This window comes from Sipha flava, unplaced genomic scaffold, assembly GCF_003268045.1.
Source record: "Sipha flava isolate LNK unplaced genomic scaffold, YSA_version1 169_pilon_pilon, whole genome shotgun sequence".
In the NCBI taxonomy this organism is placed as follows: Eukaryota; Metazoa; Arthropoda; class Insecta; order Hemiptera; family Aphididae; genus Sipha; species Sipha flava.
The window spans coordinates 46,903-62,919 of record NW_020271881.1 but is presented as its reverse complement, the minus strand read 5'-3'; the positions used below and the strand labels follow the sequence as shown (position 1 = coordinate 62,919).

The window sequence follows — 16,017 nt, the reverse complement described above, 5'->3', positions numbered from 1 at the left end:
AGCGCACTAAATCTATAGTAAATATAAAAATGTACAAATGTATCCAATGTTGACATGTTGATATTAATTTTTTCTTTCAAATAATCAGTAATTGACGGTATAATATCATACTTTTAAATAATTGTATTTATAAACAAGGATTTTATAATATATTTTGACATTGCTATTGGCTATCTTAATAGTGAACATACATAAATATAGACTATCTATTTTTGATAGAGATAAAATGTAAAATATTATATTAAATTATTATTATTACATGGTAAATATAATAAAGATTTAATAGATTTGATAAAATTAGAATCAAGATTTATTTAATTTATTCAAAAAATTGTAAAAATATTACCATTAAACAAACATTTAAGTACTGTATTCATATTTTCATCATAATCATACTTAATTGATTCAACAATATTGAGTATTGTTTTTAGTATTTCCAGATAAGAAACAGGATATTTTGTATTTTGTATAATGTTTAACAACCTAGCAAAAATCAAATATTTCATTATAATATTAATTTTGTTGAAAAAGTTTAAAATCCAATGATTAAAAAATACATTACATTTTAATAATTTTGTATAAATATTCATAGGTAACTTTCTCATTTTTATTATATTTGAAATTTGATTGAAGTCTTTTAACCAAATCAAATATACACTGTTTTTCAATTTCAACCAATAAATTGTTAAGTATATATTCAAAAATAACACAACTAAAAGTTTGAAACAAAACATCATTATTCAATGCCAAGTCAAGTACTAATGCTTCTAATTGATTAGTATAGATCAGTTTAACTATGGTATTTTCGAGAAGCAGTAGTTTTAAATAAATGGGATCAATACATGAAATCTGAAAAAAACAAACACATAAAAAAAATTATATGATACTCAAATATAAACAATTAAATATCTTTTTATTGTGAGTTCATCAACTACTTAATTATTCTAGTCTTCATTCATTTATGCATTTCAATTAGAAATTGTTTATAATATACTCTACTTACAGCACTAAGAATTTCTTTAATCATCAATTTTTTTTTAATGGGACAACTAAAAACTTTTAATGATGACAATGAATGTTTTATAAACATTTTAAATGACTTCTTGTTATAATATTCTATTGAAAATTGCCTTCCTTCAATTTTAACCTAAAATCGTTAATTTATTTTTAATTTTGTTAAATTCTTATAAAACAAATATAATTACAATAATTTGAAATATTTGTCTAAATGCTGAAATGATAATTGTGACAAATCGTTGACTATCTGCAACGGTATATAGAGGTATTTGTGAAAAATGATATCCATAAACAAACTTGGTAGGTTTTTCATTTTCTAAAAAAAAATTATTTTAATTTCAATTAAAATAAATATTTAAAATTAAGTTTTATAAAATAAAATATTAAATTGTTATTCACATCATTCATTTTAAGTTGAAATAAATAAAGATAAACTTAAGTATAGAATATTATAATTACCAGCTACAATTGACGAAATACTTTCTTTCATATTTTCTTGAGAAATACTATAACAAAAGAATTGTAATTAATAACATAAGATTATAATTTTAATGAAAAAATTCTAGAAATTACTTTTTTAATTTAGGAAAATAAAACTTTTGAAATTGTTTTAACTTGATAACAAAAATCTGAATTACTCTAAATAATATGTCTATTAGAGGGTTCTTATTCTTTTCAATTGTATTTAAGTTGGTAATTAAATGATTTTGTTTTTGAATTATGTGTGTTAATGAAATCATAACCATATTTATAAGATTTATTTGAACGCTAAAAATAAAGATATGCAAATAATTAAATCACACAGTATTAAATAATATACATTTATAATATAACTATAACAACTCATAACTCATAAAAATATAATTATCAGTTATTTTTCAATCGTTAAATAATAGTATAATTTCATTCAATAAAAAAATATTAAAGATCAAATGCTTGCTCAATCAATATGCAATACAGTGGATTCCACTTAATGTAGATACAATAGGACCAAATCCATTTGTCCACATTAAGCGAACATATAAACCAAACTTGGTTCAAAAACACCAACATTTTTAGTATCAAAAAGTTTTTAGTTTGCACACATGTCATAAAATTGGAAAAAAAATTTTAAATTGCATTAACAGATAAATAATATACAAAAGAATAATGAATAATATAATTTCAAGACGCATAATTATTCAACAATTTTATGTTGTTAGTGCCCAAAGGAAAATACTTTAATTTATCTAAAATTGCGATTTTTTTCACTGAGGGAAAAATTCTTTTAAAGTGTAGTCTAAAACAATCACGATTGTGTTGAAATTCATAGTGAAACTGAAATGATTATTGTTGTGTTAGGGAAAGAAAGTAACAACTTTAACATTTTTTTATTATTATTATTGCTCTTGATAACATTTAATTAAACTAACAACAAAATCCCATTAAAGTTTAAAAGTTAATCATTTTTATTATTTTTAATAAACATATTCTCATAGACAAAACCCAATTGTATTAGTTTTTAATACATATTCTAACATTATGATAAAATAAATATTACCTACATAAACTGAACCAAGTACCCATAATATGCGATTTTTTTTTAACCTTGTTAGTATACATTGGATTAGGGACTAGACCATTTTTCCCACATTAATCAGAATCCACTATATTAGATTAAGTATAATATACTATCATTAACAAAGTTGGCTCAATAGTTTTTAAATAGGAACTTCAATACCTTTAAAACATTTGTATTATAATTATGTTAACTTAATTATTATATTATGAAAAAATAAATTCATACAATTTATATATATATATATATATATGAAGTTATTTTGTTAATTATTAATATCAATTATACAAATAACTCACTCAGGTTGAAGCGTAGGATCTAACATATTAGAAAAATGAAAATGAACTACACGCACAAGAAAATTCAATGATAATCGATTGTGCAAATAAGTAATAAGATGATCAATGTATATATATGCTCTAGTTCTTAATTCATTTTTTAAAGACCAACTTCTACCAGTGATTAAAGTTTCATCTAAAAATGAATCCATAAATGGTACAAATTCTGTAAAAATTTTTTTTATTAATTAATATAAAAATAGTTTTCAATAATGGTTACAAAAATTATAAGTTTATATATACCATATTTATAGTCAATAAGTATTAAAGATTCAAATCCAGAAAGCAATTCTATTCGCAGACCGCTCACATCAGCTGATATATTACAGTTCAACAAACTAATAACTTTACTGGCAAATGAAGAACAATGTTGAAATATATCATCCTTATGGTCTTTTATCATTAATGAAAAAAAACCCAATAACCTAATTTGAGCAAACTTAAAATCTATTACCATATCTCTGTAATCAGGTCTAAAATAAAATATAATATAATTATTTAAAAAAAATTATTATAATTATAGAATTTAATTTTAAAATAATTACTTAAAAGGTATGTCTAAACAGAAAAAATTCATAAGAATCGGAAAATTTTCTATTATTTCCTTCATAAAAGACTGTATACCATGATACATTCCATAATACATTTTTAATATTAGAGCTAGTTCTTTTAAAATTTTAGATGATAATTTTCCCATAGGTATAAATACATACTAAAACAAATTAATTAAACATATAAACATAATACAACAAATCATAATATAATAATTTACATGACATAAATTATTTAATCAACAGTTTTAATTAAATTAATTCATTAATAAATATACTAGACTTGTCTATAAAATAAGGTTTTCAGCGATTTTTCACAGTAAAAAACATTTTTATTTTTTTTAAATGATACATTTATAGAAATCATTCCAATTTTTATACATATTCAACATTGAGATCAGTGTATTTTTACAATCGATGTACCATCTTCCTTATGCTTGAGTGGTAAAACTCTCCTACCGCGCTCCGAAGGTAGATTAAAATCTCTTCTTTCAGCCAAAATTTGTTCCACCCAAGTGTTTTTTTTTTATTCCAGGGAAGAGATGGTAGTCACCAGGGGCTATGTCTAAGCATTCTAGGAAATCTACCTAGCACAAACCTTGACATACCCTAAATGATTCAAAATTATATTAATGGAGGTCTTTCTGACATCATGAATCATTTCACTGAGCTCCCGAACCGTAACCCTTCGATCTTTCAGCATTGCTTCTTTCATTTTCGCAATTGTTTCATCGGAAACCGATGGCCTTCAATGCGGTTCGTCATGGCGTCTGCATGTACTTTTTTGAACTCTCTGCACCATTACCACTCATGTTGTAAGCTCATATACTTTCCTCCGTAGACATCACACTGAATGAATGTCACTAGGTTTTTGCACACAAAATTCATATCACAGAGCGTAATTAGCACCTGGCGGACAAAGAAATTTGAAGCTCCATCTCTAACACCTGCCAAACCAAGACTGAGTGTCGCACAGATTCGGCAGTGGTCGGGAATTAGTGATAAGAACACAGAAATTCACAGTAGCTCGAGATACTAACATACACGCGTTTATTGCGTCTGCAGCTTCTTGGAAACCTTATTTTACGGACAACCCTTATATAAGATAAAGTATATATAAATCAATATGAAAACCATATGAAATACATAAATCATTATTAATTAATATTTTAGGAATATGCGTCTGAGATGGGAAAAAGAAAATATATACATATATATTCATACTTACATTAATATTGTTCTTTGTAATAGTAGTAGTCAAACGTATAGTATTGATTAATACTTTTAAATCAGAAGTCTTTTGAAAGTTAAAAATTTTTTCTGTAGTTGATGAATTATTAAATATATCAAAAATTAATTTTAAAAATTGGATTATCTGAAAAAGAAATTGAATACTACATATAAATATCACATAATTTTTCATTTATATAAAAAATATACTTAAGATACTATTGGATTTAGAAACAATCAATATAAGTATACCTGAATTTTGAAACAACCATCAAATGTTGGTTTAAAAGAAGTTAATAATTCTTTTAAGATCAATACACAGTACATAACACATTGTTCATTATCCGTTTCAATAACTTTCAAGCATGCATCCATTATATTTTGAACATGATTTTTAATTTTCTCGCTGCTGCTACAGATTTTATAAATTATTTGAAGTAGACATTTTCTTAATTTCTATAAAAAAATAAAATGCAAATATTAATAATTACAAGCTACATATAATTAAATAATATAAATAATAATTAAGTTTATATATTTATTATCCCTCATGTATCATTTGAATTATGCATATTGCAACTCTCATAAATAGAAATAGATGTTAATAATATAAATTTTTGTTAAAATTTAAACTCTTTTCTCAACACAATAGCAAATTTTAAGTTTTTAATGTGATGCCACAAGAATAAATCACAAATTATTTTTAATATCAATAATAATTACTGTATCAAATATTCATAATTTTTTATAGAAGAAACAATTAAATAGAATAAATAAGATAAAATTAATATATAGAAATATAAAAATAAATTTGTTGTTATATTTCTATTGCATCTGTATCAACCAATTGTAATTAAAAACTTTTCAATATATCATTAGTATTAAATTTGTATACAAACCTATTTTTACTTTATTAATATAAATATTTTAAGAAAAAAGTTTGTTACAACTTTTTGAAAGTATGTTTTCATAAAAATATTAACCAAATATTATAAATAACACTTACAAAAACATCATGATCTGGAGTGAAAACTGGATCAGTATTAGATAGCATTTTAAGAACAATAATAATCATATTTTCAAAATAAACTTGATTTTGGGCAAATTGCTGAAAATTAGGTAAAATAAAAATGTATATTACTATTTAAGTATTATGCTTTAAAATAAAATAATAAACTTACATCAAGATTATCATGTACTCTTGATATGAGCTGTAGTTTAGTTTTTAAGTTCACAGAATTATTTAATATCATATCCAAATTTATTGGAGCCACTGGCCTAATATTTGTTAATTTTCGAACAGCCTCCATGTTTTAATGAAACCTGAAAAAATGCATTTATTATTAATACATGAATCATGTTAAATTACAATATATTAAATTATGTACACCTAGAAATGTTGTATAAACTAAATTGATAATTATTATTTATGTAATATTAAATTTAGGAAACAGGAATTTAATTTGTTAAAATTATGCATGAATATTAACAAATTTAATTAACCTATAAATCTTAATTATCGAAAATTGAAATAATTTATAACAATCATATGTCTATTTAATAATAAATAGTTACTATGATATTTTTATTGACCTCATACATATATTTTAAGTGTTTTTTATGTATCAGTTAATAAATTATTGATTGCAAATCATAAAATGTCATTTATAGATGTAATATAATTTATATTTTAGTTTCATAAATCACTTTAGGCTCATTAGCATATTAGTTAAATGATAATTAAATACTAAATATATTGATCAAATAATAATTTTATGTTTATATTATTATTTAATATAATTGTTGATCAATGCAAGACTATAGATATTTTGAATTAAAATCTCTGATGGTAAATTATGTTCTTAATAATGAGAATACATAAAAAGTTTTTAGTAAACTTAATTTAAATTGATTTATTGGCTCTAGAACATTAAATAAAAATCTTATTATTTATAAATAAAGATTGATAATAAATCACACTTTACACTTAATAACAATAAATTAAAAATAGTATTAAGAATAGGCTGTAGAAGGTGAGTTGGAGTTAACGGTTTTACGGCTTACAATAATATATCATTAGTTACTATTCGAGAGCTATTGATTTGTGTCCAAACATTTTGTTGGTGTAAAAACTAAAAAATTACATTGATTAGTATCAAACAAATCAGTATACATATTATTTACTAATTTTTTTCTAAAATATTTGTTTTATCAAGTGCTTAAAACTAACTTAAAAATGCAGTATAATTTTTTGAATGAAGTTCATTTTTAATGTTATATGTATTGAGTATTTTTAATAACGATAAATTAAGATATTCTTAAACCATTATTTTTCATTATTCGTTGACTGAAAATTAAATTAGAGAAAATATCGGCGACAAAACCGCGAACAAAAAAAAAAAAACTCCATTAATCCAATGAAATGAATAAATAGAAAGTCATATAACGTGTGTGGATTCTTACCTCTTCGAGAATATCCAATGATCTTATGTCGCGAGATCGCAACGCATATACGTTTCGTCAGCCGAATTTCATTGTCATGCGACCGTGACAGTCGAACGAACCATCATGGCGAACAACATCACGCGAACGGCAAACGTAACACTATTGCGCTGCATTTGCCATTCGAATCAATCGTGAGCGGTGAAAAAAAAAATTGAATTCTTACGATAAATATTGATTACCTATTTGAAATGTTCCGCAATGATAACGCCAATAGACGGCGACCGTGGTATTATCACCGGTACGAACGCGGGCATTGACGATGACAGGCGGATGATAGTGGTGGCGGCGGCGTCGGCGGCGGCGGTAGCAACAGAGTCCGGGAGTTGTCGACGGAGTAGGAGCGAGGAATACGAATGATGACGAGACGCGTAAAAACGCGGATCGGAATGATCCGATAGTCCGCGCGACCTATTATCAGTATTTCGCGCGCGCGCGCTCTGTAGTCCGTCACGCGACTGCGATTATAAAATACACAACAACAACAATAATAATAATAATTGGTTCTTCACGTATTCTCATAATATCCGATAGACGAAACGTAACACGTCGTGAACATGACATATACGATGATATATTGTATACATAGATAATAATATTTTACAAATTACGAGTACGAGGATTCAACAATACTTAGGTCGAAACGATACGCGTGAAAATACGTGTTGCGCGGATACAGATAGTGCGTCGAAAAATATCGTCGTCCAATGCGCGCTACGTATAGGTCATAATACCCGTTTATAACGGTTGTGAACGATTTAGGCGCGATTATTATTAATATTTATTATTAATTACGCGGTATCGCCATTTCACCGAAGTTCTACGTTTATAGTATTTAGAATCGGACACGAACTAGTGTTTTCGAAGAAACGCGTAAAATGTTATGTGAACGATCCATGTACGCGTTTCGATCGAGGAGCTGTTACGGGCAATGCATAGACATGTTATGGATAATGCACGCGAGTAAACTTGAGAAAACCACATGCAGTAAACAATAATCAGCAGATTGGCACACCGTAGCTGTATAAAACATCTATATTATTTAATTATATTAATTACACATTAATTATTAGGTGTAGACCACACACATTATAGAAGTAAATAAAAACTTTATCCGAATTATTATTATATTCGTACAGTACGACGATTTAGTAGGATTGCGTCGTGATTTCATTCGCTTTACCTGTACCTGACGATAAATTTTTAATTCAATAAACCAGTCGTACTTTACAATTACAATAATGCTTCAGGTTAAGCTTTTATTTATTTATTTATTTATTTATATATTAGTTAACGAGTATTAACCGTTTAATAATTTTCAATTTTAATTACATTTTTATTATTTTATTTTATACAAAATAATATCATATAAATAAAGTATATTAAAATAATTATATATAATAAAGAATATTAATAATTAAAGGACGGGGTAGTTGTCCAATATACCAGTGCTTCCCATACTTTTTCGACTCAAGGCGCCTTTTTTGATCTAAGGTTTTTTCAGGGCGCCCTTCTCTAAGTCATAGCATAACTAATCATAAAGAAAATGTTAGACTCGATAGTATTTCACGACGGCGCGGCGCCCCTATACAGACATCACGGGGCACATTTTGGGAACCTATGCAATATACTATTATAAATGTTAGTCGACCTATCGATACGGCTGTATTGATCTATGGGTTTCTTTTATTGATACAAATATTATTCATCATACCAATATGATAATATTAATCTGAGCGTTTCTTTTGTCACCGTATTGTCATTATGAAAATTTTATATTATTTTTGTTCACATACTCACCTTCACTGACTTAATTTTTATTTAAAGTAGTGTACGCTCGTATTATGAATTTTGTGAGTTTTATTTTACGCTCGTTAGTTTACGGCATAGGTCCTAACCTATTGTCCGTGAGACATTGTGAAGTGGTCCATCAGCCATACTAGAAAAATTTAGAAATATTTAAAAATTTTCATTTTCCTAGTTTTTCTAAGTTAAATGCCGGTAAGTTAGATGACCAGAGGTGCATTTGTAAAAATTTCTAAAATTCTTAAATATCATGATTTTTCACTGGGCATTAAGATTATAATATTAAGATGTTGTATCTTTTCTATTATTATTTATCGGCAGAATTTAATAAGTTATCTTCAAAATGGAATATCATACAAATTTAATCACTAGGGCGCGAATTTTTTGTAATTACATAATTTTATTGAATATGAATTTCTCAATTCCGATTACAAATAAGATACTAACACCCTGAATAGGGTGTTTTTATTTTACATATTTTTAAATATTTCATCAATAATTACATATTTTGTAAATATTTCACATTTTCATATAATTTCAATACAGTTTTTATTTAATTTACAATTATTATATTGGAATTAAATGAAAGAAGATATTTCAAATCTTGATTCAGATACTACAATCACTATTACTTCTGATATTATATAAAATAATAACTTGCAAAATAATTTAGCATATATTTCCACAATTTTTTTTTTTTTTTTTGGTTAAAATAATAAAAAACTAGAAGTATTAAATCTAACAATAATTTAGAATCTCGCGATAGTGTAAAATTCAGAAATTCAATGAAATTAAGTTCAAGGAGAATCCGGAGGTATAATAAAAATGAATTAAACTACGTACTGGATAATACGTTGGTTTACAAAAAAATTTAAAATTTTAGAAATAATCTTATTAATAAAAATGAAAATGTCAAATTATATTGAAGTAACACCATCCGAAGTAAGTGATACGAAATATGCCCCATTAACCTCGGTCAACGTTGAATATATCCTCAGCCAGTATGAGTTGACATTGAAATCTAACTGCCGTACATTAAAATTTGAAAATCTTTAAATGCACGTCGTATCCAATTGTTTCGAAGAAGACAACAATGAAGATGATCAAATAAATAATTTATTAATAATATAACATTAATGTAAAATACCGATTTTTTTTTTGTTAAATATTTTACGTTTTGTAATACATATTTATATTTTTTTATTACATAAAAATCCGCGCCCTATTAATCACCAATGCGTTTTTGCAATAGTGGCTCCGTACCCGTATTTCGTAGTCAACGTTAGTGCTTTTTTTGATTTTTTGTGTGTTAGATTATCGATATAGCTCCGAAAAGAAAATATGACGACGCATATATCAAATTTGGGTACATCGCGATGGTTAGGTTACATGTTTTAGTACATGTTAAATTTTAAGCGATTAATCGCGACGTTCGAAACGCACAGAGACGTACGTTCGAATCGCCTAGTGTGTAATCCACTTTAATTGCTCAAAATTAAACATGTACTTTTATATGGATTCATTCACACACGTAAATGAGACGCGTGTTCGGTTGCGTTCGAACGCACTGAAACGCTCATGTTTAATTTTGTGCGTTCGGTCGCGATTTGCAGCTATAATTAAACATTATTTTCCCAATGTATTTCCAATGCATTTCCGGCGTTTCAATACATATGGACCATTTAAACGCTGCGATTGCCCCGCGTTCATTTACGTTCATTCATAATTTGTCTACGACAGTTATCGTATTCGTATACTCATAGTTTACGAAGTTCGTTATTCTAAGATGTTACTTGTTACCCGGCTAGTTAGTTGTTGTTACCTAAGTATTTAGCATTTACATATTTGTACCTACGTATTTGAAAATTGTCAAATATATTTGACAATGAATCATTTATTAATGAGATATCAAAGGAGAAATCTATATGGAATGTAAGTTCTTTTCATTAACATATTTAATTATTTGAATTTCGAATCTAATTAACTTAATTATTCTCAGAGGCGTATTTATATGTTTCCCACATGTAGGCCTGTGGAAAATTATATACATTTTTATTATATAAATATATATTATATAGTATTATATTATATTATTATATATATATTATATAAATATGCCACTCGTTATTCTGAGTATACGTCATTCATCATAATATTACATATTAAATGTATACAAAATAAGTTATACCATGATAAGAATGCCAAACATGTCAGTTGGACCAAGGTGGCCAGAGCTTCTATCAAAGATTTCGACGAGTTTGAGGACATTTTTAAAAGCGTCATCCGCGATGAGAGGTAACAGAAGTACTAACTTAGTATACAACAAAGTACAAAGAATTTAATGGTTCAAATAACATTTGCCGCGCTTTTTATTTTTGAGAAACGTACCCAAATCGTCTAGTGTGAAAGCGCCGTGCGATTTCAAAACGCAGAAAAACTCATCGACACGCGTCTAATGTGTAATGAGTACGCGTTTGCGTCTTGAAATCGCGACGTTCGAAACGCACGGAGACGTGTTTGAATCGCCTAGTGTGTAATCCACTTAATAATCAGTGATTATTATATATATATTATTATTGTTTATTTATTCTATAAAATGTATATGTTTTTTTTCTTACTTAACTTCGTACAACTATACCGTCGTGCTAGTTATGGTATATATATATTATGGGTCTGATATGTTTGCCTGCCACAATATTTTCTCGAGGCCCGACAATATATTTTACATATTTTTACTATACGTAATACTAATATACAATATTTTATTATTATTATTTATTAATATACAATATGAATATATAATAATTAAAAAAAAAACTAAATCAGACGAATATTTGATCATGGATATTATCGCTTTATGTGAAAACGTACTAAGTATTAAGTATAGTATAGTAGTATAGTATAGTATATTATATTATTAAGTTCTCAATCGTGTTACCAAAAATAAAATATCATGTTGATGTTTATACAGTTATCGAAGAAATTAAAAAAGAGCAAATTCAAATGAAACGGAGAGCTGAAGATTTAACTCGTGGAAGGGCACATACTCCAACTCGCAAAGAATACGCTGAACGAGAAAAACGTATTAATGCAAATGACAGGGGAAATCGATCATATTTATTATTTCTAAGGGGAATCGCTCTTAACATTAAATCGTAAGTAGTATAATATTTGTGTTATTATTAATTTTTGACACAATTATTAGTTGTATAATTTTAAAATTTAACATTAATTTGTAAATAACATGATAGGTATAATATAATATTGTATTGAAATTTTTAATAATTTTTGACACATATTTATTTATAATATAATTTGAGGTTGTCGGGCAAATTAAGTGTCGGGCAATTGAATGTCAGGCAAATGTACTGATCCCATATATTATATATAGTATATATAATGTAATGTGTATATAGTGATGTTACAAATATATATTTTCGACGGAATCAATATAAAAATAGCCGGCGCAATCGATAGGTTTTTTACAGGTAAAAAGACCTTTTCGGCGGAGTCAATATACGCCCGTCTGACCGTAGACTTTTCTCTCGGTGTGAAGTCAGTACAATTTAATCGGCTAATAAAATTAAAGTATGAAAACTTTACATATATTATCTAAATCATGTATGTGATGGTATAGCAAATAATATACTCTATCCATTTAGATTATTATCAAAAAAATAAAACGATTCATGAATGACTTAACAAGAAAATTAAATCTGGATTTACAGATAAGAGACAACTATCTAGAACTTAGTATTACAACTGTAAGTCTTTTATACAAAAAAAAACTGTCATTTAATTTACTAAAAAAAACTTACTTCACACGATATACTTAATAAGCATTAAAAGTTATCTTATGACTAGGGCTGAGGACTTCTAGTACTTAAAAATCAAAAAATATGCACTTAAAATATGCTCTAAAAAAATTAGTAAAAATTACATTATGGTTGGTTCATTAAAAAGTATTTAAAAACTCTTCGTTGTCTTCTTGATCTTTTTGTTTCCTCTGATCGTTTTCATTTCCTTCATCTGGAAATATAAAAATGTATTTTGTAAAATTAATTTTTATCTCAAATATGTACTAAGTTAACTAAATGTTGTATTATCTACCTTTACTATTACATTGAACGACAAGGTATTTCCTTATATTTTCAACTTGAAACAAATGTCGGTTATCGGCTAACTTATATGTTGAGAAAGATCGTTCTACATCTGCGGAAGTTAGCGGTCCATATTTAAAAAATAATAATTCATTTGCTTTTAAGTCTTCTGGTAAGTCATCCATTGAAGTAATTTCTCCATTCAATATTTTTGAAATTATATTTAATATTTTATAGCCATTATTTTTTGCCAAAACATCGTCTAGTTTTCGCTGCACTAATTTCCCCACTGAACCTGTAGTTTGCGAAATTTTAAATAGGCATTTTCTATTATTTAAATTTCATCGGATAAAGGCATATTTTTTGCTTTGAGGCGAGTGATTACAACGGGCAAAAATCCAAAGTTTGATTTTATGTATACCAGATTTGAATCAACGCCTGGATCACTTAAGTACTTTTGAGAGTTTTCAACACTAATAGAATCTTTTCATCAAACGATGTAATAATATCTCATATTAGTTCGTAATTATCGCAATAATAAATAGTTGCTTTCAATCAGGTTCCCCATCTTATTATGATTGGTTGTGGGGGGAGTTATAGGTGTGGTGCTTTTTCTTTAAAACAATTAATGCGATATGGAGACTTGAAAAATACTTTCTTCACGTTTGCTATAATTTTATCAACTTTTGAGTAATGCCTTCTAATTTGTTCAGCAACTCGATGAAATGCGTGAACAATACATGTAACGTGAATCATTTTTATATAAAATGTATTAAGCGATTTTCCCGCTTTAGCCATGTATGGTGCCGCTTCGCTTAGAAATAATAAAATATCATCATGTCGTACACCTTCAGGCCATAATATATGCATAGAATTATCAAATAATTTAGCGATTGTAATGTGATTTGATTTCTCTAGTTCTGCACAGTTTAATAAAAACAGGTGTCCAGGGCCATTAAATTCTAGCGGTCCTACAATGACATGTGCGATGTAGTGACCTGCGGAATCTGTCGTCTCATTGATCGAAACCCAGATTTTTTTACCGAATATAAAACAAATGGATGTAGGTACATACGTTTATATATTTAATATTTAGATTAGGTACATATTTTGGAAGGGGTGATATAACTTCTTCACCTATTAATGGGACGGCATATTGTTGGTGCTTATAGCTATAAAAAAGATAAATCCGCCTCTGCTTAAACGAATATTAATGCAAATAGTTATATGTAGGTATTAAACTTTATTAAGTGATAAATAAAATATTTAATCAAAATATTTTAAGTTTTATAATAAATAAATAGGTAATATGTATGTACATATAATTAGACATAATATTGTTAATTTATTTTTATTTTATATTATTTCTCAGATTTTGTTGCTCTATTTGTTTATTTATCTGTTAAGTATTATACAGTGGCAGTTTTGGGTGTGAGGCAAGTTAGGCGCCGCCTAACCTACAATTTTAAGTAAAAATATTTAAAAAGTATAATTTTTGGCCCACCGATAGCATATACTTCGATATTAATTTTAATGTTTTTATGATTTTATTTGAGAAAAAATTCTTTTTTGACAAGTTTGGCAAAAAAAAAAAAAATTTATAAAATGAAGCCAGTGATAAAGATCATTTATTGTTTATTACCAAAAATAGCGATAAACAGATAAGAAACGAATGAAATAATTATTACATAGACAAACGCTGGTGTTTCAACCGACGGCAATGTTCCGATGACGTTAGAAGGCACCGTCGGAGTTTCGCCTCGCGGAGTATGTATAATTGTGTACATGAATTACATACACAAGCATATGTACACGAATGCACGTGACTATTAAATAAGTAGATTTGCGCATGCGCAAAGATCATCTCTAGGCTCGACTAACTTTGCCTTATGAACTAAAAATAGATGCGGTATACAGGAATTATGGTCAGCCGACATTTCAACGTAAAAACACATTATTAGTAAAGTTGTTATTGTTACAGTCGGGACTTGGGACAATCCTAATTAAACCGTTGTTCGTTGTAATATCTATTGATAATAATTTTATATTTATCATTAGTCTTTTATGTCCTGACGTCTTCGTTAAAATTTATGTATGAGTGCTACAGTTCTTTTTATTAAAAATATTAAATTAATTACTGTTGGAGTTATGTATCCAGTGACAGACGTGGTAGTCATGTTGTTAGTCTGCGTGGAATACTGTTGGATATTATGATTTTAAAAAATTATCTAGGGATATACAAATACATCATTCATCAAAAGAATATATTCATAATCATTTAAGATCAAAAAACCTAGAAAAAATTGTTTTACTATACTAGATATTGTTCATGAACATGGTAATTTGTTTAAAAAAAAATATGATGAAAATGTAAGATTGAATCGTTTATGGAGCACTTAATCGATTTGGTTTTATTTTTGGGAAAACAAGAGTTGGCATTTAGGCTGGGCGCACACTTATAGAGCAAAACTACTCTGAGCAGCTTGGATCAGCTCGGAGCTGTTTGGATATCATAAGAACACGTATAAAGTAATTAACGCGTACACACCAATCAGTCAACATCAACACACGACAAGACAAAACAAAACATGTTCGATCTTGATCCGTCTGATTCTATTTTTGCTCTGAGCAAAATACGAAAACCAAAGTCACTTGTTTATTTTACGACTAGTCAGTGGTGAAGTAAGGGTATGGTGAACTGTGCCTACACCATTTCCGCGAATCTCAAAGGGGCGCAAAATTGTGCAAAAGTCGTATTTTTATCCTACAATCAAATCGAAATTTGTTCGTTATACTTTTTGAAATACGTAGATGTTGTCTATTTGTACACACTATGTGCAGGGACGACATTTTTGCGGTTTTTATTTACTACTTTCATTATTTAATAAAAATTGCCACATAAGCAACACAACGAT

At 27.3% G+C, this 16,017-nt stretch overlaps 1 protein-coding gene across 1 annotated transcript in view; it reads right to left on the bottom strand.

The window, feature by feature from the left end:
- Positions 1-7,576, bottom strand: part of LOC112679841 (transformation/transcription domain-associated protein-like) — a 45,207-nt gene extending 37,631 nt beyond the window's left edge. The window contains exons 1-14 of the mRNA XM_025549766.1: positions 7,158-7,576; positions 5,876-6,017; positions 5,701-5,802; positions 4,947-5,150; positions 4,693-4,839; positions 3,459-3,625; positions 3,157-3,386; positions 2,875-3,079; positions 1,591-1,785; positions 1,477-1,523; positions 1,206-1,333; positions 1,004-1,147; positions 563-849; positions 347-483 (exon numbers count right to left, since the gene is read on the bottom strand). Coding sequence (XP_025405551.1) covers positions 347-483; positions 563-849; positions 1,004-1,147; positions 1,206-1,333; positions 1,477-1,523; positions 1,591-1,785; positions 2,875-3,079; positions 3,157-3,386; positions 3,459-3,625; positions 4,693-4,839; positions 4,947-5,150; positions 5,701-5,802; positions 5,876-6,004 — 2,122 coding nt within the window. The 5' untranslated portion in view covers positions 6,005-6,017; positions 7,158-7,576. The remainder of the gene's footprint in view (positions 1-346; positions 484-562; positions 850-1,003; positions 1,148-1,205; positions 1,334-1,476; positions 1,524-1,590; positions 1,786-2,874; positions 3,080-3,156; positions 3,387-3,458; positions 3,626-4,692; positions 4,840-4,946; positions 5,151-5,700; positions 5,803-5,875; positions 6,018-7,157) is intronic.
- Between the last annotated feature and the right edge of the window lie 8,441 nt (positions 7,577-16,017).